The 21,358-nt window shown below is 51.2% G+C and overlaps 1 protein-coding gene across 4 annotated transcripts in view; it reads left to right on the forward strand.

Moving 5' to 3' along the window:
• The first annotated feature begins 3,299 nt into the window (after window positions 1-3,299).
• TCOF1 (treacle ribosome biogenesis factor 1) overlaps window positions 3,300-21,358 on the forward strand; it is a 38,655-nt gene continuing 20,596 nt past the window's right edge. For all 4 annotated transcript variants that reach the window (XR_011257346.1, XM_069592431.1, XM_069592432.1 and 1 more), the window contains exons 1-13: window positions 3,300-3,571; window positions 5,943-5,998; window positions 8,789-8,937; window positions 11,580-11,653; window positions 12,466-12,652; window positions 13,215-13,288; window positions 14,985-15,197; window positions 15,951-16,142; window positions 16,335-16,565; window positions 16,726-16,929; window positions 17,046-17,228; window positions 17,400-17,654; window positions 17,743-17,937. Coding sequence is in view for 3 of the 4 variants with exons in the window: in XM_069592431.1 (XP_069448532.1) it covers window positions 3,464-3,571; window positions 5,943-5,998; window positions 8,789-8,937; window positions 11,580-11,653; window positions 12,466-12,652; window positions 13,215-13,288; window positions 14,985-15,197; window positions 15,951-16,142; window positions 16,335-16,565; window positions 16,726-16,929; window positions 17,046-17,228; window positions 17,400-17,654; window positions 17,743-17,937 (2,121 nt within the window). In the remaining variant the exon portion in view is untranslated. The remainder of the gene's footprint in view (window positions 3,572-5,942; window positions 5,999-8,788; window positions 8,938-11,579; window positions 11,654-12,465; window positions 12,653-13,214; window positions 13,289-14,984; window positions 15,198-15,950; window positions 16,143-16,334; window positions 16,566-16,725; window positions 16,930-17,045; window positions 17,229-17,399; window positions 17,655-17,742; window positions 17,938-21,358) is intronic.

Here is a 21,358-nt window from a genome sequence, read left to right on the forward strand (position 1 = left end):
AGCATTGCCCCTTGACTCTCCCCACTTTCCCAAAACTCTCAGCTTCCTTCCCTTGGCTTCCTTCCCTAGGCCCACTCTCCTGGGTTTTCTCCCACCTCTTGGGCCCTCCTTTGCAGCCTCTGCAGGTACACCCTCATTTTCACAGCCACAACCTGTGGGTGTGCCTCACAGCTCCATCCTGGGGCACCTTCTCTTCTCTCTGGCCAATCTGGGCCTCCCCCACAGCCACATGATCATCTGTCTCCTGACAACTTCCCATCCTCGTGTGCTTCCAAACCCAGGCCTATGCAACATCTACCTCCAGGGTCCCAAAGGTCTTTCAAGCTCAACACGTCTAAAGTGGAACTTGCATTTTTCATGACCCCCTCCACAGCCTCCCATCATCACTCACCCAAGCAACTCCTCCCAGTTCACCTTCAGGTTTCCCCATCTCAGTGAAAAACCACTGCCTGTTTTCATGGAAACCTCAGAGGTCATCCTGACACTCACTCTCCATCCCCTCCATTCCCACACATCTCTTTGATGATTTTACTTCCTGATACCTGGAACCTTCCACAGCCCTCCACCTGTACTGCCATCAGCACCACCCCTGTGATAGTCTCCCCGGATGCCTGCCTGCCCTCCTAACCCTAACCTGTCATCTTGCAGCTACTCACACACACACACACCCCATTCCACTCTCTGCCTACAGGGGTCACATTAAAATGCAAATGTCATCCTATCCTTCTTGGACCTACACTGTCAGTGGCTTCCTAAATCTCTGAGGATGAAGAGAAAGATTCTCGATACAGAACCTGCCTCTGCCCTCCTTCTAAACTCCCCAATCCCCCTGCGCTCCCTCTGGGCCCTGTCATGAAGGCATTTTCTCACCTCTTCTCTCAGTGGTACCTTCCACCTCAGGCCCTTTGCACAGGTCCGTTATTCTGCCTAGGATTCTTCCCCCTACCCCACTCTCCCCTCACATAGTTCAGAGGTCCTCACAAAGATCACTTCCTCAGGGAATCCTTCCCTGACCCCCAAGCAGAGATAGATCCTGTCATCCTGTCAGATGATTTCATGGTGACGGCTAATGGACACACAAGTGCAGTACTATTCTTGGAAATTTTCTGTGCGTTTCTGCTTAGAACTCATTTACTCCTCATGGCAACCCTATCAGGTAGAAACTATAATTACCTCTATCTTATGAGTGAAGAAACTGAGGCACCAAGAAGTTATGTAACTTAGCGAAGGTCACCTAGTTAATAAGAGACAAAGCAGGAGTTTGAACCTGGGCAGAATGACTCCAGCATAGCTTTTAAATACTCCTCTTCCATAAGAAAAAAACTCTATCCTTTTCTTTTCTACACTTACTCACCGCTTGTAACAATGTATTTGTATGTGTTTAATAACAAAAACAATATAAATAACAAAATGCATGTAACAAATTATATGTATTTGTTAGGTTACGTCTCCCCATTAAACTATAAGCTCTGTTGGCGTGGAGACAGTTTTATTTCCAACAGTAGTTGTTCAATAAATATTTGCTAAATAGCTGAATGTAGATTAGTCTCCCCTCTCTTCCTCACTTACCATATTCCATCAGTTACCTGGTCCTGTCCCTATTTCTTCCTGGAGCAATCGTTCCTAAGCCTAGGGTGGTCAGGTATGTGCTTACCCCGTATCCTAAAATTGGACGGAAAACGTTATGTGTCTGTACACCTTTAGAATTTTCTACAGCAAACGTTAGGTGCTTCTTGCTCTCTTCATTTTCTCGATGGACACATGAAGTTAAGAACGGCTGGTTCAGGACTTCCTTGTTGGTCCAGCGGTTAAGAATCTGACTGCCAATGCAGGAGGCATGAATTCGATCCCTGTTTTGGGGGAGCAACTAAGCCCGTGTACCAACAGCTACGGAGCCCATGCTCTAGATCCCACATACCATAACCTCTGACGCCCTAGAGTGCCCTAGAGCCCCTGATCCGCAGGAAGAGAAGCCGTCGCCACGGTGAGAGGCCCAAGCACTACAACTAAAGAAAGGCTGCGGGTAGCAATGATGGCCTAGCGCAGAAGACCAAATAAATAAGGAGACCCAAATAGATAAATAAATGAACAGCCAAATAAAAAATTTAAATATATGTTAAAAGAAAAAAAAGAATAGCTGATTCAAATATTCCCCAGCCTAACTCACCCTCTCCCTGCCAATCTCCTCTCCACAACTACAGCACCCTCTCATCCAGTTTTGTTCTCCACAAATCCATCCTCTATGCGTTGGTCATAGCAATCTTTTTTTTTTTTTTTTGGCTGTGCTGGGTCTTTGTAGCACGAAGGATCGTCAATCTTCGTTGAGGCATGTGGACTATTTAGTTATGGCATGAGAAGTCTTAGTTGTGGCATGCAGTTTTTACTTCTCTGACCAGGAATCAAACCCAGGCCCCCTGCGTTGGACCACCAGGGAAGTCCCCATTGCAATCTTTAAAAAACACAAACCCAAGTCACCCTCCTGCATAGAATCAGACAGACACTGGCTATTGCCCTTGGAGCAAAGTGCAAACTCTGACCAGGTGGAGCGGGTGTTGAAGGCCCTGTTAACTTGTCCATCCTTCTGCGTCCACACTGGTTCGCTCAACCCTCCAACTCAACAGTCCAGCAGCACAGACGGCGTTTTATGTTTGGGTTTCCTGGCCTGTACCGGAGTGGTTTCTCCTGTCTATATTCATGCAGTGCCCTCTGCCTGGGATGCCAGCCCTCTCCTCTGCACCTAGGAACTCCTATTCTGTCTTAAAGCCTCAGCTTAGATACCCTCTTGGGGTTAGGGGCCCCTCCTTTCTCCCATAGGCTGTGCTTGTCCCAGACAACGTGCAGAAGACTTTGAACCATAGTTGCTCGATTACCAGCCTCTCTCTTCCCTGTGAGCTTTGAGGGCAGCTGCCACATCTTATATATCCCGCAGGCCTAGCCTAAGCGCTTGCCGAAGGTATGGCGCTCAATAACTATTCAATGAATGAATGAACGATGACAAATAGCACCGGTTCATGCGTTCTAAAAAGATTTGCGAAATGATTAAATGAGTGGGTAAGTGGAAGTTCGAGTCTAGAGAGAGCTGGAGAATAGGATATTCAGAGATGAGTAAAATCCGATCACAGCTGTCACACAGCTAAGAGGAAGACAAATGCCTTCAAGGAGCGAGGCTGAAGGATTTAAGAGGGAGGCATTCTAATCTTAGGCGGCCCAGGGGGCGAGTCCGGATCCGACTCCCGCCCTCCCAGCCAATAGGCGGTCTCAATGCCTCCCATGCCTCCTCCCTTTTCATCCGCGGAGGCGGGGCCGGCCACCTTTGGAGATAAGACTACGCTTCCCGGCGTGCCGTGCGGCGGGCGGAGGAGGAGCCGGAAGTGGGGGTCGCGAGGTCTAAGGGCACAAGGGAAGTGGCGGGCGGGGACTGAGGGGGGCGTGCAGGTGAACGGACAGGCCGGGGCTCGCGGGCATGGCTGAGGCCAGGAAGCGGCGGGAGCTCCTTCCCCTGATCTACCAGCATCTGCTGCAGGCGGGCTATGTGCGTGCGGCGAGGGAAGTGAAGGAGCAGAGCGGCCAGGTAAGCGTGCGCGGGCCGTGTCCAAGGGCCGCGTGCAAGATCTATGGAGAGGCGGCCCGCGCCTCTTCCTCTGGCGGCCTGCGGGCGCCGAGATCCCGGATCCCACTGTGCTTTGGGACGCGGCCCGGGGTGCTGAAGGGGCCGCAACCTCTGCCCCGCACCTCTGTGGCTCCCAGTTCCTCTGGGCCTCAGTTTCCTTATCTGTGGAGTGGGCGGGCCGGGAAGTGAGACCGAACGCTCTGGGCTTTATAATTCCCGCGCCCCTTACCTCCACCCCCTTCCGGGAGCGACAATTTAAAATTTCGAAGTATCAGGCCACGTGGCTCGGCGCGGCCCCCTAGGGCGAAAAGGTTGCTGCGAGTCTGAGGAGAGAATCGCTACCAGCCCAGAAAGGAGCGAAAGAGCGCCCGAGAAGGGGCCTGAAGCTACTTGACTGAGCTGGAGCTCAAGCCCCTAGCAGCTTTTCTGTACTAATTGGGAGTTGAACTCGTGGTGTAGTCGCTCTTACTTCATCCATCCCTCAAGCAGCTGTTAATCTGGCAGTGAGGGTGCTGGCGATAGAATAGCGAGGAGGGTCCCTTGGCTTACTAATTAGAGTTTACAGGCTAAATCTGCTAGGGGAGATTGACATAAATCAGAGGACCACAAAAGTAACTGTGCACTCAGCACTGCATTAACTGCCAAGAATGAGAAGCATAGGGTGCTAAGACAGGAATGGCAGATCGCCTTAGTCAGGGATATCCAGACCTGCTTTCCAGAGGAAGTGAATGCTACTTTGAGATCTGAGAGAAGGAAGTGGATGTTCCAAGTAGGAATGCAAAGTGTTGCATATGTACTGGCCGCCAGAAAGTTTATTATGACTGAAGTATGGAGTACAAGGGTGACAGAGATCTCTGGGGAGACAGAGGCAGGAAGTGGGCTTCCTTTGGTTTTGGTGAAGTAGTGGTAAGCCACTGGAAGGTGTTAAGTTGGTGTGGTGTCTGTTGACTTGATTAGTCGGTGTCTGTCTGGCTATGGTGTAGGCTCTGGTCATGATACTTTCTCTCAGGACCTCTGGGAGAGACTAAAGGATGACAAATAAGACATCATCTGTGCTTTTCCCAATCTTTGGACCTCGATAGCTTTTCTTACTTCAGTTATATCACTTACCAGCTACAGGGAACAAAAGGGAGTACCTATCTTCTTTGGGGCATTTGCCTAGACGAAAGAATCCTGCCCTCATGAAGCATATATTCCAGCAGGAACAGACAAATGACTGAATTTTTTTTTAAGTTAATGATACAGTGTATGGGGTGATGGTAGGTGCTAGGTGTAAAAATAAGGCAGGTAGAAGGGATAAGGAATATCAGAGTTAAATTATCTATAGGGTGGTCATGAAACCCGAATGAGAAGGTGACTTTGGGGCGAGGACCTGAAGAAGATGAAGGAGTGAGCCATATAGTTGGCAGGAGAGAGCATTCAAGACAGAAAGAACAGCCAGCCCCGATGGGGGCGGAGTCCCCTGACAGATTTGAGGGACAGTGAGGAGGCCAGTGTGCCTAGGGCCAAGGAAAGTGAAACTGACACTTTTAGTCACTGTCAGTTACAGTCTGAATGTTACTGGCTGCTGTGCTGTGCAGTTACTATTGTAGACTGTCTCCTTAAGGCCTGAGAGCAGCATCTTAGATGGGTACTGCTGTTATCCCCATATAAAGAAAGAACCTGCAGCTTTAAAGAGCTGAAGACAGTAGACTATCCAGTTAACAAATTAATTCTCTTTGCCTGACCCTAGATGCACCCTCCTGGCCACTCTGCTTAAATCCCTGGCCCTGTATTACTCACTCAGCCTCCTTGGGGCACTTGGCACTCCAGGTTCTTGACATTTGCAGAGAGTAGACTTCTGATCTTGGCTCCAGAGGGCTTTGCTTCTACCAAAGGATTGGCACCATTTGGTTCCAGTCTCTGCCCAGTGGGTGAGCAGACAATGTGGTTGTCTAGTCTGTGGTTCGTACTGCCTGGGGAAATTGACCAGCTTGACTTTTGAAAGGTCAGGGGTGGAAAAAGCCCTGTCTTGTGGCACCTAAGCCTGGAGAGTGCCAGGGAGGCTGGGGGCTGAATAAATGCTAGCTTGGAATATTCCCACTCTACTCTGTCAAAGGTACTTCTCACCAGAATATTGTCTTAAAAGGTTTTAGTTGGAAGTACTTGCCCTGTGTGTCTCTGAAAGGTTCGGGTGGTCCTGGCAGGGCTGAGCAGATGTATTGCCCAGAGCAGAAAGACCCCCTTCTCAACCATCTCTCTGTGGTTCATGATGTCATGAGCGTGGGGCCCAAGGAGGAACCTTGCTGTACTCAGGAGGGTTAATTGCTGCTTTCTCTTTGCTTCTCTGCAGAAAATTTTCCTGAGTCAGCCTGTAACCCTTCTGGACATCTATACACACTGGCAACAGTAAGTCTAATGGGGCTGAGGGAGTGCAAGAAGGACACCCCAAGCTCTCAGCATGAAATCAGCTAGGATACTAATCTGGTGTAAAATCTGTCCCCTTAACCCACTGTAGATACTTTTATCACCTCTAGGAAGCTACACCACAGATATGGGTGTCTGTCTGCTAGTAGAGAGGACACTGAGAACTGTGAGCAGTGTCTCTGAAGGACAAGAGCTTCTTGGCAGCTTGTTATTCATTCAGTCAATGAGCATTTATTGAGTAACTACTGAATGCCAGGCTCTCAGTACAGAGATATTGTCATGAATGAGACATGCATGGTGGCTCCTTTCCTGGAGCTGACACTGGAGTCAGGGAGGTAAGCATGCCACAGAGAATGAGACAAATGAGTATAAAATCACAGTGGTGGTGAGGATTATGAAAGAGGTGCCTGGGGCCAAAACTGCCTGAATAGGTTAGCATCACCTCATTTAGGTGTGTAGGAGTGGCTTCCTTGAGGTGACCTTTGAGTTGAGAACTGCAGGAGTGGGGAGGTGAACTCGGCAATAGGTGTGGAAAGGCTGATGGAGTGTAGCTGGCAGAGGGAGCTGCTGGTCTGAGGCTGTAACTGCTGTGCAGTGCAGACGAGACTAGACAATCGTCAGGGACCACCCCATGACAGGCCTGATCACCCACAAGGAGAAGTTGTGTCTTTGCCCTGAGAACCATGGACGGGTGAAGTGAAGAGTGGTGAGGTCACTGGCTCGACTGGGTAGGCTGTGGATATCAGCCTCCAGACAAGAGCTGCTAGGGCTTGAGGCAGGAATAACATATGAGGGAGACAGTTTGCAGGAATACCAGAGGATGAGATGAGGGTCTGCAGATGGTTTGGAGAAGCAGTGTAGTCAGCTCCCAGGTGTCTGACTTGTATGCTTGAATGGAAGGAACCCAACGTGGAGGGAAAGATTTCAAAGACATGTTGAATGTGAAATGTCTGTGAAACACGCAAAACAAGGAGAGGGGATAATCCAAGGACTTATCAACAGAGGAATGGATTGAAAATGAAGGAGCGGGTAATCGCTCCCTCAGTGAACTGGCCTGACCACAGCCAACTACGGGAGTGAAGGACCTGCAGTTGTGACCCATGAGGAATGATAGTGAACGCGCAACTGTCTGGGTGGAAAAAAGATGGCAGAGGGGCAGTGGAGGGACCACTATCTGCACATGTTTGGAGACGAAGGGAGTGGGGTGTTCCCTAGGGCCTGAGAGAGAAGTGGGACCCATGTGAACCTGCTTTAGGAAGCCAAGTGTCAGCTTCTGAGTGAAAGCAGTTGGTCATCAGAGCTGTCCAAAACTGAGGTGGGCTACAGTAGAGTGGTGAGATCCCTGTCATCAGAGGTGTGTAAGCAAAGGCGGGCATGGTAGAGAAGGGATCCCAGCTTCCAGTAGAGAGCTAAGGTCTTTGCAAGCCCTGTCAGCCCTCAGTTCTTGGCTCTCCTCTGCTGCTAAGGCTAGCACAGGGTACACCCCCCACTTCCTCTTCCACGTGCCCAGGTGTCTGCTATTTGTGCAGCACTTCCTTCCCCAGAGAAGTGCTTCACTGAGCCGTGCCTCACACCCTCCCCTACCACCAGCCCCTTCTCTGGATGAGCGGTGCTGACTTGGACAAGGACCTCACACCCACCAGCCTAACCTGGTGGTTCAAACCCAGCTGTATGACCTTGGACAAACTTGATCTCCCCAAGTCAGTCTCCTTCAGTAAAATGAAGATAATAATAGTAAATAAAGTGCTAAACCTGGCCAGTGGAGGCATTACTCCTCTCCTCGCTTCTGTTTACTGAGCACCTACTTTGGGACAGAACTGTTCTTGATGTAGTTGGAAACAAACTGGAAGAGAAAAATCTCTGCACCTGTGAAAGTTACGTTCTACGGGGAGAAGAGAGGCAGAGTGAACCTATATGTGTGATAAATGAAACATGTTTTTGTAGATTTCCCAACAAGTGGCCTTCCTGGGAACAAGGGAGCCAGGCAGCACGTCCCAAACTGTGGCAGAGCGACATCTGTCCCACATGGAGAGTGTGGCACACAGACAGTGACCCCCTCGGGCAGGAGGCTGGGCTCAGAGGATGTGATGCTTGAAAATTCTGGCACCTCAGCCATCTGAGTGCTTGTCCTCCCAGAGCCTCAGACTGTGACTCTGGGCAGGTCAGTTAGCCGTGAGACTTAGGCTAGGTACTCTAGGTACTGTAGTGAGCTGGAAAAGGTTCTGCCAGCCCTCCCCTCCCCGGGCATGCAGTAGGGGCATCAAGTAGGAAGTTAAGTAAAACGATGGGAGAGAGAAAAGTGCTCTGAAGAAAATGAAACAGGGCGGAGAATATCTTAGAGGACAGTGGTGACTGGGGAAGGCCTTTCCGAGAAGGCTGTACTGCAGTTGAGGTCTGAGGGACAACAGGGACCTGGGCAGTCTTCCAAGAGGAGGTGACTGTGGGTGCCACAAGTCCTGAAGGAAGGAGGGGCCTGGATGATTCTGTGAAGTGTATACAGTGCTGGCGCTTAGAGCTCTGTGACTCTTAGCGGCTGTTAGAAAATACTGCCCACCCTTCCTGAGTGTTTGAAGATAAACTGTAAAAATACAATGAAATGAGTGAAGATGCACAACACGAAATCGTTTCTCCACTCTGTTTCATCACTGTTTAAAGTCTCTTTATACACTTTCCCTTTGGGGTCAGGGAGGATGTGGGAGGTCTTCCTTTTCAACTATCCTAGGGTTGTCCTTGCCCCCTGGTTGAGCTTGCCAGTCAACCCTTGTCCTGCAGAACTTCGGAGATTGGCCGGAAACGGAAGGCAGAGGAAGATGCGGCCTTGCAGGCCAAGAGGACCCGCGTGTCAGACCCCATCAGCAGCTCAGAGAGCTCGGAAGAGGAGGAGGAGGAGGAGGAGGCAGAAGCCAAAACCACCAAACCCAGTAAGAGTCCTGGGTGCTGAGAGGGCCCCTGTCTCTGAGCCAGGGGCTCGGTGCAGTACCCTGCACCTCTCGGGGACCGGCTGTTGTATATTGGATTGTTCCAAGGGAGAGTCCACCTCCAGCTTCACCTTCTGTGAGCCCTTGGAGGACCAGGTCCTTTTAGAGGGAAGGTTGTAAGAGCCCCACATACCTATTTTAGTCTTGATTTGAGCCCTTCCTCTGGGCCAGACATTGTGTCCCAGGTGCTAGGAATCCAGTGGTGAACAAAAACAGGAATGGGCTCTTAGAGTCTAGAGGCACGTAGAGAGTCAGCCTCTCCAGTCCAGGAACTGCATTTTTTTAAGCCTTCTAGATAAGTCTGGTAAAAACAGAAGAGCAGCTTTCATTTTCAGAAGAACTGCGAGAGAGATTTCAGAGACAGCAGCTGGCAGGCCCCTCTTCTGTGTGCTCAGGGGCTATTTCAGCAGTTGCCTCTCTGAAGGGAGCAGGTTTAGCACCTGTACGCTGTCCCAGGCACAATGGTTCCAGTGCGTTGGCAGGGGCCACCCTGTGAGGCCTTCACAGCCCCCTTCTATCCCCGTTCTCCAGCTAGTTTGTGCTTTAACCAACAGTGGTCACAGCTCCACAGAAGAATTACCATTCTTTGCATTGTTGGTTTTTACTTACATAGAAGGTAACTTCTTAATTTTTAAATATATTTTCTCATTGTAAAAGAAATACAGGCTTCATTATATTCATTATAGAATATGTGAAAATGACTTTTTAGAGAGGTAGTGGAAAATTACCCATATTCGTGGCCACGTATAATTTGGCAAATTATTCTTCCTTTTCCTGAGCATGTTTTTTTCAAATATTGGCTATCATACTGAATATGTATGTTATACTTTGCTTAATCTTTGAAAATTATAATGCAAAACAAGTTCTCTGTGAACTCTACAAAACATACAGAAGAGAAGTGGGAGGTTTTCTGTTCCCCTTGTCTGCTCCCTTTCCTTTCCCTAAATGCATCTCCTGGAAGGTAGCCTGACGATGCTGATGACGCTCCCCTTTGCATCTGCACTCAAACAGATAGACATCTATACAGGCCTACATCCATACTTACAAACTATTCGAAACAAAAGCTGTATAACTGCCTACTGACTGCTTACTCAATATTAATGAATTTTTTAAGCTGTAATAATGGAATTATAATTACACTTTTTAAGAGCCCTCATTGAAAGAAACCTGCTGAAATATTGTTGGGCAACATAATATGATGTCTGGTGTATTCTTCAGGATAATACTCACTGGGATGGATGAATGCGGGGTGCAGTTGAAATAAGATTGGCCACAAGTTGATAATGGTTGGGGTTGGGTGGCTTAGTCCTCTTCCTCAGTACTTATGAACGGGCCTAAAATGTTCCAGAATTAAAAATCAAGAAAGGGCTTCCCTGGTGGCTCAGTGTTAGAGACTGCCTGCGAGGGCAAAAAACGTGGGTTCAGTCCCTGGTCCGGGAAGATCCCACGTGCCACGGAGCAGCTAAGCTCGTGCACCACGACTATTGGACCTGTGCTCTAGAGCGTGTGCTTTGCAACAAGAGAAGCCCCCACGCTGGGAAGCCCACGCACCACAACTGGAGAGTAGCCCTGCTCTCTGCAGCTAGAGAAAAGCAACAGAGACCCAGCTCAGCCAATAAATTGGAAAAAAAAAAAAATGAAGAGAGATGGAATTAAATGTCAGGAGAAGAATTAGATCAAGTCATTCCTCTCAACAGCATCATATTTTTTAACCTAATCAACACTTGTTTTCTCTTGGCTTCATTTATTCATTTGTCTTTGGCTGTGGTGGGTCTTCCTTGCTGTGCTCGAGGTTTTCTCTAGTTGCAGTGAGGGGGTGGCTACTCTTGTTTGGTTGCACAGGCTCCTCGCGGCAGAGCACAGGCTCAGCAGTTGTGGTGCATAAGCCTAGATGCTCCACGGCATGTGGGATCGTCTCGGACCAGGGACTGAACCTGTGTCCCCAGCATCGGCAAGCGAATTCTTAATCACTGGACCACCAGGGAAGCCCCCAACAGCATCTTCTTTATTTCACAGCATACGTTAGAAACCTTTCCCTAACCTGAGCTCAAAGGAGACAGTATCCTGGTATCAAGGCAAAAAGGGTCTGGAAACTGACATCTAACAAGATTCCAGTCTTTTAGTTCAGCTCCCCACCCACTGGGACATGGTTTAAATTCGAGCAGCTTTCTCTGTGGACCTGGGGCTGCATGACCTGCCCCTGTCTTGCTAAATGGCGTTCTGGGCTGCAGTGTGGCAGATGGCCTGTGGGAATGGCATCCCTGGAGTTGTTCGGGCCTCCAGGGTAGTATGCAGTAGGTCTGGGAGCCAATCCTGTTTCCTCTGGGGCCCTCGGTATCTCTAGCCTCCAGGAAGCTGGAACCCCATTGGGGGTGTAGTCAGCCGACTTCCATGTCACCACTCTCTCTTGCTCCTGGGGGATGTGGTTGAGCACCACCGAGCCCTTCCTCAGTCCAGCCTCAGCCTCAAATCTCATGCCAACACCAGGCAGCCATACAAATTGAATTGTTATGTGAGCTGAAACCTTTCTTCTTCCCTGAGAAAAGGCTGGTCTGGCTCACCCAATGGGTATTTGTGTCTTGCAGCCCCGAGATTAGCAGCTACCAACTCCTCAGTCACAGGGACAGTTTCGTCTTCAAATGTGAAAGAAACAGCCAAGGTGAGTGGGACCATCTTCCAGGCTGTCACCCATGGGAGGTGAGGTGCCCTGTAGGACATGTTCCCTGGCATCAGAGAAGAACTGGGTTGTGGGTAATTGCCCAGCTTGGATTCAGATCTCAGTCACCAGCTGTGTGATCATGGTGTGTCCCATGCACCTCTCTGGGCCTCTGGTTTTTGTCTGTAAGATGGGGATGATGCCTACTGCTGTGAGCCATTGGGCACCTGGCATACCTGGGGTAGACGGCTCCTGTCCTCTTCCGGCCCTGCATTCAGCTCTTCACTCAGAAAGTCATTACCAATACAGTTATGTTCCAGGGGCTACATGAGGCAGTGGAGACACCATAGCAAACAAGACACCTGTGGCTTTGAAAGCTCGAAGCATTTTCTAGGCTGGAAACTACTTGGAAGGCAGAATATTGTTTTCCGGTCATCCACAAAGTGGTGTCTCAGACATGGAAAGGACTGTGTCCCAGATACTGACTCAAGCATTAGCAAAAAATATGTAGAAATAATCACGAGGCCATGATAACATCCACAATAAATTGCTACTTACCGCTTAGCGAAACTGCTGTGTCCTAAGAACTGTAATTCAGTTCACACCTCTGCGAGGGGAGGTACCGTTTTCAGCTCCCCCTTGACTGGCCACAGGTTAGTGATGAATCCGTAACTTCAGAGATGAAGAAACAGAGGCTCAGGGAGGTCATGTGCCCAAGCTCATGGGTCTGGGAAGTGGCAGAGGTGGGAGCTGATGTGGTCTGTGCTCTTATCCACCTGACCATACCCAGTGGCTGTCACTCCTGTTCTCTGTAGGCAAAGACCACGAAAGCCAGCAAGACGGTGAACTCCACGACACACCCTGCCCCGGGAAAGGCAGTGGCCCACCTCCTCACTGGGAAGTCACCCCAGAAGACGACGGGGCCCTCGGCAAATGCTGTCTTGGTGTCAGAAACTGAGGAGGAGGGCAGCGTGTCAGCTCTCAGAACCGCTGCCACGCCTGGTAAGGAGCCCAACCTCTAGGGCCAGGCCCCCGGGACATTCTGGAACTTAGGTGGTTGTCTCCATGACGGCGAGGACCACCGCCTCAGGCCACTTTCTCCTCCCCTGGGTGAGAGAGAATCTGCTATAGGGACACCTCAGGCTTTGCTGAGGGAATGTGAGCAGCCGGGGTGGGGTTGGAGCATTTTCTGGTTTATTGCTCTCAGGTGGGTACCAGTGCCTTCCACAGAGGCTTAGACGCTAAGCTGAGAGGCCTGGGTTTGCCTCTGTATCGCATGTAAAATAGGTATTTTCCCTGTGATAGGGGAAGGAGGTTTTCTAAGCCCCCAGGTGCTGGCGCTTGTGTGTCAGGACCTATTGTTACACCTCTTACCAGCCCTTCGGCTGTGCAGGAGTGGTGGGGGCGGGGGGCAGTGTGGTATGCCCCTCAGCTGTTCGTCCTCCATGGGTGCAGGAGCTTGCACTCATACCTGGCCCTGAGTAATTGGCGTGGAGGGTGCCAACGAGAGGCAGGCGTGTCTATAAAGGGTTGGCCCTCAGTCCCCTCCTTGTTTACTCCTCAGGAATGGCATCTGCCGACCAGGCTGATAGCTCCAGTGAGGATACCACCAGCTCGAGTGATGAGACGGACTTGGAGGTAATTGCCACCCATCCTCAGAGCGGCCCTCTGCAAACCTCTAACCCTCCTGGGGCCTGGCCAGAGGCCTCACCTCCCAGTGGTACCGGTGTCACCTCTCCCCATTCAGTGGGTGTTTTGGGGTGACCGGGAGCTGGAAGGCTGAGCCTGGGCAGGTTGGGAGCCAGATTTTCACTGTGCTCTGGGCAGGAAGAGGGCCTGGAGTTGGTGGGGAGAGACACCATCCTCCCTGTGAGGCGGGGGCAGACTTTCTCGGAGAGACGGCAGGGGACCAGGGCCTGACGCACAGGGGGCTCCACCGGGTGGACATGTCGGGGTGTGAGTATTCGAGCAGGAAAAGCTGCACGAGCAAAGGCCATGGGGTCAGGAGTGTGGCTGTCTGGGGTCAGACTGCTGAGGAGGTTCTGGGTGAGTGCTGGGTCTCAGAACTGCCTGAGGAAGTCTGTGGCCTCGTCTCTTCTGGGAACCGTGGCCTGGAGTCTCTGCAGGTTATTCCTTAGTGTGCACCTTCCAGGTGGCAGGCAGGTTCCTGCTGCCGTGGGGGAGTGAAAGGGACCCTCAGAAATTTAACTGCAGTGGTGATGGTTGGTATGAACAGGAAACGCAGAAAGCCGCGAGGGGCAGTAACAGGGATGCAGTGCGGGCAGAGGGGCAGCACGGCAGGACGGACACAGCAGACTTGGTGCTTTGCAGGAACAGGGATCCGCAGGGTCATGAAGGGGAGAGTGACGTAAGATGAAGTCGAGGGAGGCAGGGCCAGATTGGTGCTTGACCGTGAGGCCCACTGAGAGAAGTTTGGGTTTTGTCCTGGGGGCTGTGGGAAACCTTGCAGGCTTGCAGGCACACAGGTGAGATGGCCTGATTTATGGTTCCAAAACATCACTGGTTGTGGCCTGGGTTGGAGGACGGTGCTTCATAAGTGCAGTGAGATGGCTGAGAGGGCTATTGGAGTAATGCTGGCAGGAGATGCTGAAGGCTGGCACCAGGGCACCCAGCGGAGAGATGGGGAGAGAGAACAATAGGATTCGGGGATCAAATTGACCTGGCACCCATGGGGCTGCCTACCTTACCTTCCCACCTCAACCAGTAACCCCTGAAGATGCAGACCTAACTGTGGGCTGCTTCTCACATTCCATCCCACCTTTGGGCCCTAGTTACAGCCAGTTATACAGTTATACAGTCCAGGCACCCTGGGCTTCCATGTCCAGGCTCTGTCGAGGGAAGGGACACACACCTGGCCCTGGAAGCCAGCAGCCAAACACATAGCTTCAGTGGGTCAGAGCCCAGAGAGGGGAGGGGGGGTGCCCCAGGAATCTCAGCAGGCTGGTGCCAAGACTAGAGTTCAGGCCCTGGCCTCTTGGCCCTTGTGGTAGCCACCATGATCAGATACTGTGTTAATATTTGGAGGGGTAGACAAGTATGAGCTATCCTGCTTGCGAGAGACTACCCCTCCACTGAGCCCTGTGTGCCAAGAGGTAGAGGAGGTTTGTGGTTGAGCATTCTGCCCCTTATTATCAGCGTTAGTGGTTTAACCTCTCTGAGCCTTTTGTCTTTTTCCAGAAAATGGGTGTAAAGATGGTATCTTAGGGAGTTGAGAATGAGATGGCATTAAGACAGAGCGTTACAGACTATGAAGCATCTTACACTCCTCAATGGCAGACAGGGTTATTCTCTTGATCCCATGCTCTTGTTCCAGGTGAAAGCCGCAGTAAAACCACTGCAGGTCAGAGCCTCAGCCGCTGCAGTCAAGGAGTCTCCAAGAAAAAGTGCAGCCCCAACTCCAGGGAAGGCAGGGGTTGTGACACCCCAAGTCAAAGGCGGTGCTGTAACCCCAGCCAGCAGGGCCAAGAAGCCAGAAGAGGTCTCAGAGAGCAGCGAGGAGTCCGATGAGAGTGAGGAGGAGGCCCCGGTGAGGCCCAAGGGAGGCCCGCTCCTCCGGTTCCGGGGCAGCTATGTAAAGAGCACCTCCGCTGCCAGAGGACACTGGCCCTGGAGTTTGGGGAGAGGGAGGCGGGGCTCTGGGAGGTGAAGGGCAAGGTCACCTGACTCTGCCTCAGCTGCTTCTGGAAATTGCCCTTCCTGCCCAAAGGGAAGAACCCTGCCCAGCACCCCCTTCCCCTCAGTTCCCCTGTCTAGAAAACAGGCTACTGTCTTTGTCCCGGCTGGTCCTGCTGTGAAGGAACTTGAGAAGTTTCAGTTACCTGGCCCTCTGGCTTCTCAGGCCAAATCATGGCTTGTTAGCAAACAGAAATCCAGCTCTATTCCATCTGCTCGGACCCCCTTCTTGCATGGGTGGCCAGAGCTGCAGCCGGGCATGTCCTGAGGGAAAACCAGAGGCACTGGGAAACTGTTGGAATCAGAGAGCAGCAAGGATGAGGGGCAGACTGGTGGTAAAAGGCCCTTAGAGCCCTGAGCCTGCCCAGGTGAGGAGCCTATCCACCGTACCCAGGTGATACAGACAGGGGTTGTGAGGGCCCCAGGAATGAGGAGATGCGGCCATCTGGCTGGCCAGTCATACTGGCTGGAGTGTCAGTCAAAGCGGGGAGTGGGGAGAGAAGGAAGGGGTCTCGTGAGCCTCACTAAAGGCTCAGGCTTTATTCTTAAGACATCACAAGAGAGTTTTCAGAAAGAAATGAACAAACCATGCTTTCTCTTTTACCAGGTGAAGGCCTTGGAGAAAACCACCCCAATCAGAGTTGCTCCTAGTCCTGCCAAGGGGACCCCTGGGAAAGGGGCCACCCCAGCAGCCCCTGGGAAGGCAGGGCCCTTAGGGAAGCCAGAGGAGGACTCGGAGAGCAGCAGCGAGGAGTCAGACAGCGAGGAGGAGACACAAGCTGTCAAGACCCCAGTGCAGGTGGGACCTGGAGAGAGGGCCCCGGAGCTGGCACCCACCCCAGGAGGCCTCCTGAGGGCTGATTCTCCCACTCCACGTGCCCTGGCCACGCACAGGGCCACGTGGAGTCTGTGGTGTCTTTGACCCCATCTGCTCTCCTGTTTCCTCGAGTCCACTGTCTGGGCTCTCTCCACTGATTCTGTTTCTCTCCAGGCAAAGCCCTCTGGGAAGATCCCCCAGGTTAAAGCTGCCTCCGCAGCACCCACCCAGGTGCTTTCCCCTAAGAAAGGGGCCCCTCCAGCTCCCGCTGGCAAGGCAGGGCCTGCAGCCACCCAAGCCCAGCCCAGGAAGCAGGAGAAGGAGGAGAGCAGCAGCAGCAGCGAGGAATCAGACAGCGAGGGCGAGGCGCCCACGGCCACGCGGCAGACTACAAGCCTGGCTCAGGTGAGGCTAGAGGACGCCCAGCCCTGCCCTGGGAGTTACCTGCAGAGACCCTGTGGGCCTCTCGTTCTCTGTTCCAGAACCTCCATTCGCCCTCCTCCCCTCCTGTCTCACCTCACACGTTCCCCGCTAAGCCTCCTGTCCTGTCCTCTGTCACTCCCAGGCAAAGCCCTTGGAGAAAAACTCTCAGGTCAGAGCTGCCTCAGCCACGGGTGCGGGACCCTCGGCGAAGGGCACAGTCCCAGCGCCCCCTCAGAAGGCAAGGTCTGTGGCCGCCCAGGACGGGAAGCAGGAGGACTCGGAGAGCAGCAGTGAGGAGGAGTCGGACAGCGAGGAGGAGATGCAGAGGGCAGGGACGTCAGCCCAGGTGAGTCCTCTGCCTGTGAGGTTCATCTCTCCTGCTCAGTGCCGGAAGCCCCTCCCCTTCCCCCACCTCCACTCCCTGGACCGGGTGACCCTCTCCATCTCTGTGTCTCACTGTAGGCACAGTCCTCGGGGAAAGCCCTCCAGGTCAGACCTTCCTCAGGTCCCACCAAGGGGCCCCCTCAGAAGGCCGGGCCTGCAACCACCCAGGTCAAGGTCGAAAGGGCCGAGGAAGACTCGGAGAGCAGTGAGGAGGAATCAGACAGTGAGGACGAAGCGCCTGTAGCCAAGACTCCAGCCCAGGTAGAGTCTTGGGAGGGGCGGCTTCATGGCCTGACCCTTAACTGCCCCTGCCGACCAGTCAGCTCTGCGGGGGCAGCTGTGTGGAAGAATGGCAGTGAGCTCCAGCCCTGAGGACATGGGTCCTCTGAGTCCAAGATCCTTCTCGAGCTTCTGAATTGTGTGTCCCCTCAGGCAAAATCAGCTGTGAAAACTTCTCAGATCAAGGCCTCCCCAAGGAAGGGCACCCCCATTACACCCACATCTGCCAGGGTCCCCCCAGTGCAAGTCGGCACACCATCCCCCCGGACAGCAGCAACAGTGAGTACGCCCACCTGTGCATCATCCCCAGCCATAGTCAGGCACACCCAGAAGCCAGGGGAGGATTCTTCAAGCAGCGAGGAGTCCGAGAGCGAGGAGGAGACAGCTCCTGCTGCAGCAGGGGGACAGGTGAGGCCAAGTTCATTTGGCTGGGTTGGGGCCAGCCCTCATAGGTCCTTTGGCCCCTGTGATAGGCCTCTCTCCTGTGTCATTCCAGATGAAGTCTGTAGGGAAGAGCCTCCCAGTGAAAGCTGCCTCAGCATCCACCAAGGGGCCCTCAGGAAAAGGGACCACCCCAGGGCCCCCTGGGAAGGCAGGACCCCCCGTGGCACAGGTCAAGGCTGAGGTGCAGGAAGACTCAGAGAGCAGTGAGGAGTCGGACAGTGAGGAAGCGGCTGCAGCTCCCGCACAGGTGAGGCCTGGGACGGGGCTGAGGATGGGCTAACCCGGCTGCCTTTGCCCCAGGTGTGCAGAAGCCTGAGCGGCACCCTCAGCTCACCTTATTCCGCACTTTCCGCTCATCTCCTCTGCCCATAAGAGCTGCAGGGTCGAGCTCCAGGGCCTCCTTTGAAGCCTTTTGAGCTCCCACTGAGATTTCTTTTTACACCAGCTCTGTTGAGTAACCCTGTCTGCCAGGCTCCATCCTGTCTGGGGCTCCTTTGGCCCTGGCTCTCACAGTTCCCAGCCTAGATGGGGCACATGGATGTGTACACAGATTGTATCAGCATGTATGACAGGGTTGGGATGGAGGGTGTGTGCCTAGGCCAGCAGAGCATGGCAGAGGATGGTATCTAGGGCCTTTTCAGGAGAGAAGATCTCTTGGATGAAGTGGCACCTAAACTGTGGGCGAAAGAGTTGGCCAGGTGACGTGGAGTTTTCCAGGCAGAGAAACCAGCCTATGTGAAAGCCGGGAGAGTGCCTGGCTTTTTGAGTGCCCCAAGCAGAGCATTCTGGTGGAATCACTAGGGAAGACCATGTGAATGGCAAGTGGTGGGAAGTTTGGAGCTGGGCTGCCTGGGTTCAAGTCCTAGCTCCACGTCCTAGCAAGTGCTATAATCCATCAGGGCCTATGTTTATTCTTCTGTAGATTGGAAATCAACCCGCACAGAGTTGAATTTGATGAGCTCTTACCTGCCACATCCAGCCAAGGGGCTTGCACACAGCATGTTCTCATCCATCTCCCTCGAGGGAACAGACTCAAGAGTTGTCTTCCAGACTAGGAAAGCGGGGAGAAGTGAAGATAGCTCACTCCCTGCTCACTCACCCACCCACCGTTTATTATTTTTAATTGTCTCTCTTTTTTTCACTAACCACTCAAATTAGTCATTTCTTGTTTCCCTGTACCAGAGTACACATTTCTGTGAATTTTTTTTGTCTTTGTGTCACTGTTATCTTGTGGGACCCAAGGTCTTGTAATTCCTTTACTGAAATTTTAAGCTATTCTTGGCCTTTCCAGTCTCAGCTCAATAGGCTCCTATCCTGTTTTTCCAAGCTACAGACACATTTGACCAGTGCCTTAAAAGTTTCAATGTGCTGATCACTTAAGCACATCACTTAGGTCTTCACATTTGAGCCTTCCACTTGTCCCATGAGACTGTTCATTTGCTTTGGTTTCTGGATAAGGAAATTAGAGCATAGAGGAGTTGTTTGGTAATTTGATCCAGCCCCACCAGCCCCTGACTCCAAAGCCTTTCCCACTTCCTTCTACTGAGGTTTTGTTTGTTTTGTTTTGTTGGCCAAGATGCATTGTGGGGTTTTAGTTCCCCAACCAGGGATCAAACTCATGCCGCTGGAGTGGAAGTGCCGCGCCTTAACCACTGGATCGCTAGGGAAGTCCCCTTCTGCTACATCTTTACCGCGACTTTTCCAGCCACAGAAATAGTCATATTTTGGGGCATCATATTCTCTTGGGTTGAAAAAAAGAGCAGCCAATCCCTCTCCAGGGGCCTAGCCTTATAGCCTGGTGCTCTGTCAGACGAAACTGTCTTTTCTAACTTCAAGAGGTCTGACGAACCTCTACTAAAACAAGCAGGACTGATAAAAGGAGTCTTAATTGGCCAACTTCTTTTCCTCACCTTCATCCAAGGGATGAGGATAATAACTGCCTCTGTTGCAAGGTTATTATGAGGATTAAATGGGATAATACTTGTTCGGCCTTACCCTCAGTGGTATACATATTAACTGGTTTCTAATCAGTAGTTCTAATCAGTGTTCTCAGCATTGCTGAGGTCAGAAATTGATCTGCTCAGAGATACCCAGCCAGCTGAAAGTAAACCGTCCACTGAGGAAACTGAAGTTCAAACAAATTAACAGTCAGAGGATGGGTTCTGGAAAACCAAATGTGCCAAAGACACAGGAAGGAGATGATTCATGATTTAAATGCTGTGAATAGAAAGGTAGCCCTGGTGTGAGAAAGATAGGGGAGAGATGTTCAGTGTTTGATGAATGGCCAAATAAGTGGTGTGGTGCCTTCTGGGCCTGAATTTGTGATGTATACGATCTTATGTCCTGTGACATTGTTATACTTGATTATCGGTTCTAGTGACTTTTGTAGATTCCTTAGGATTTTCTATATATAGATCATGCCTTCAAATTAAGGACAGTTTTACTTTTTCCTGTCTAATCTAGGTAGCTTTTATTTCTTTTTCTTGCCTTATTGGACTGGCTAGAACTTCCAGTAAAATGTTGAATAGTAGTGGTGAGAGCAGACATCCTTGTCTTATTTTTAATCTTAAAAGTAAAGCATTCTGTTGTGTGATGTTAGCTGTAAGTTTTTCATAGATGCTTCTGATCAGATTGAGGAAGTTTCTTTCTATTTCTAATTTGTTGAGAGTTCTTATCATGAATCGGAGTTAGATTTTTGTCAAGTGCTTTTTCTTTATGAAAGTGATTTTTTTTTCTTTTGTTAATATGTATGACATTAGTTGTTCTGGGGGTATTAAATCAACTGCAGATGGTGACTGCAGCCATGAAATTAAAAGACGCTTACTCCTTGGAAGAAAAGTTATGACCAACCTAGATAGTATATTCAAAAGCACAGACATTACTTTGCCAACTAAGGTCCATCTAGTCAAGGCCATGGTTTTTCCTGTGGTCATGTATGGATGTGAGAGTTGAACTGTGAAGAAGGCTTGAGTGCCGAAGAATTAATGCGTTTGAACTGTGGTGTTGGAGAAGACTCTTGAGAGTCCCTTGGACTGCAAGGAGATCCAACAAGTCCATTCTGAAGGAGATCAACCCTGGGATCTCTTTGGAAGGAATGATGCTAAAGCTGAAACTCCAGTACTTTGGCCACCTCATGTGAAGAGTTGACTCATTGGGAAAGACTCTGATGCTGGGAGGGATTGGGGGCAGGAGGAGAAGGGGACGACCCAGGATGAGATGGCTGGATGGCATCACAGACTTGATGGCCGTGAGTCTGAGTGCACTTCTGGAGTTTGTGATGGACAGGGAGGCCTGGCGTGCTGCGATTCATGGGGTCGCAAAGAGTCGGACACGACTGAGTGACTGAACTGAACTGAAATCAATCTTTCGTTCTTGGAATAAATCCATCTTGGTCAGAGTGCATTCTCCTTTGTATTTGTTGCTGAGTTTGGTTTGCGAATCATTTGTGAGGATTTTTGTGTCTTGTGTTCACAAAGAATATCGGTCTATAGTTTCCTTGTGATATCTTTGCCTGGCTTTGGTATTGTGTGATCCTGCCTTGTAAAACCTCTCTTCTCAGAGTTTGTGTTGCACTGGTACTATTTCTTTTCTCAATGCAATTCAGATCCATAAGTAAAGCCGTCTGGCCCTGGCCTCTTTGTGTGTGTGGGTGAGGATTTCTGATGGCT

The sequence above is a fragment of the Ovis canadensis genome, chromosome 5 (assembly GCF_042477335.2).
Source record: "Ovis canadensis isolate MfBH-ARS-UI-01 breed Bighorn chromosome 5, ARS-UI_OviCan_v2, whole genome shotgun sequence".
NCBI classification, from domain to species: Eukaryota; Metazoa; Chordata; class Mammalia; order Artiodactyla; family Bovidae; genus Ovis; species Ovis canadensis.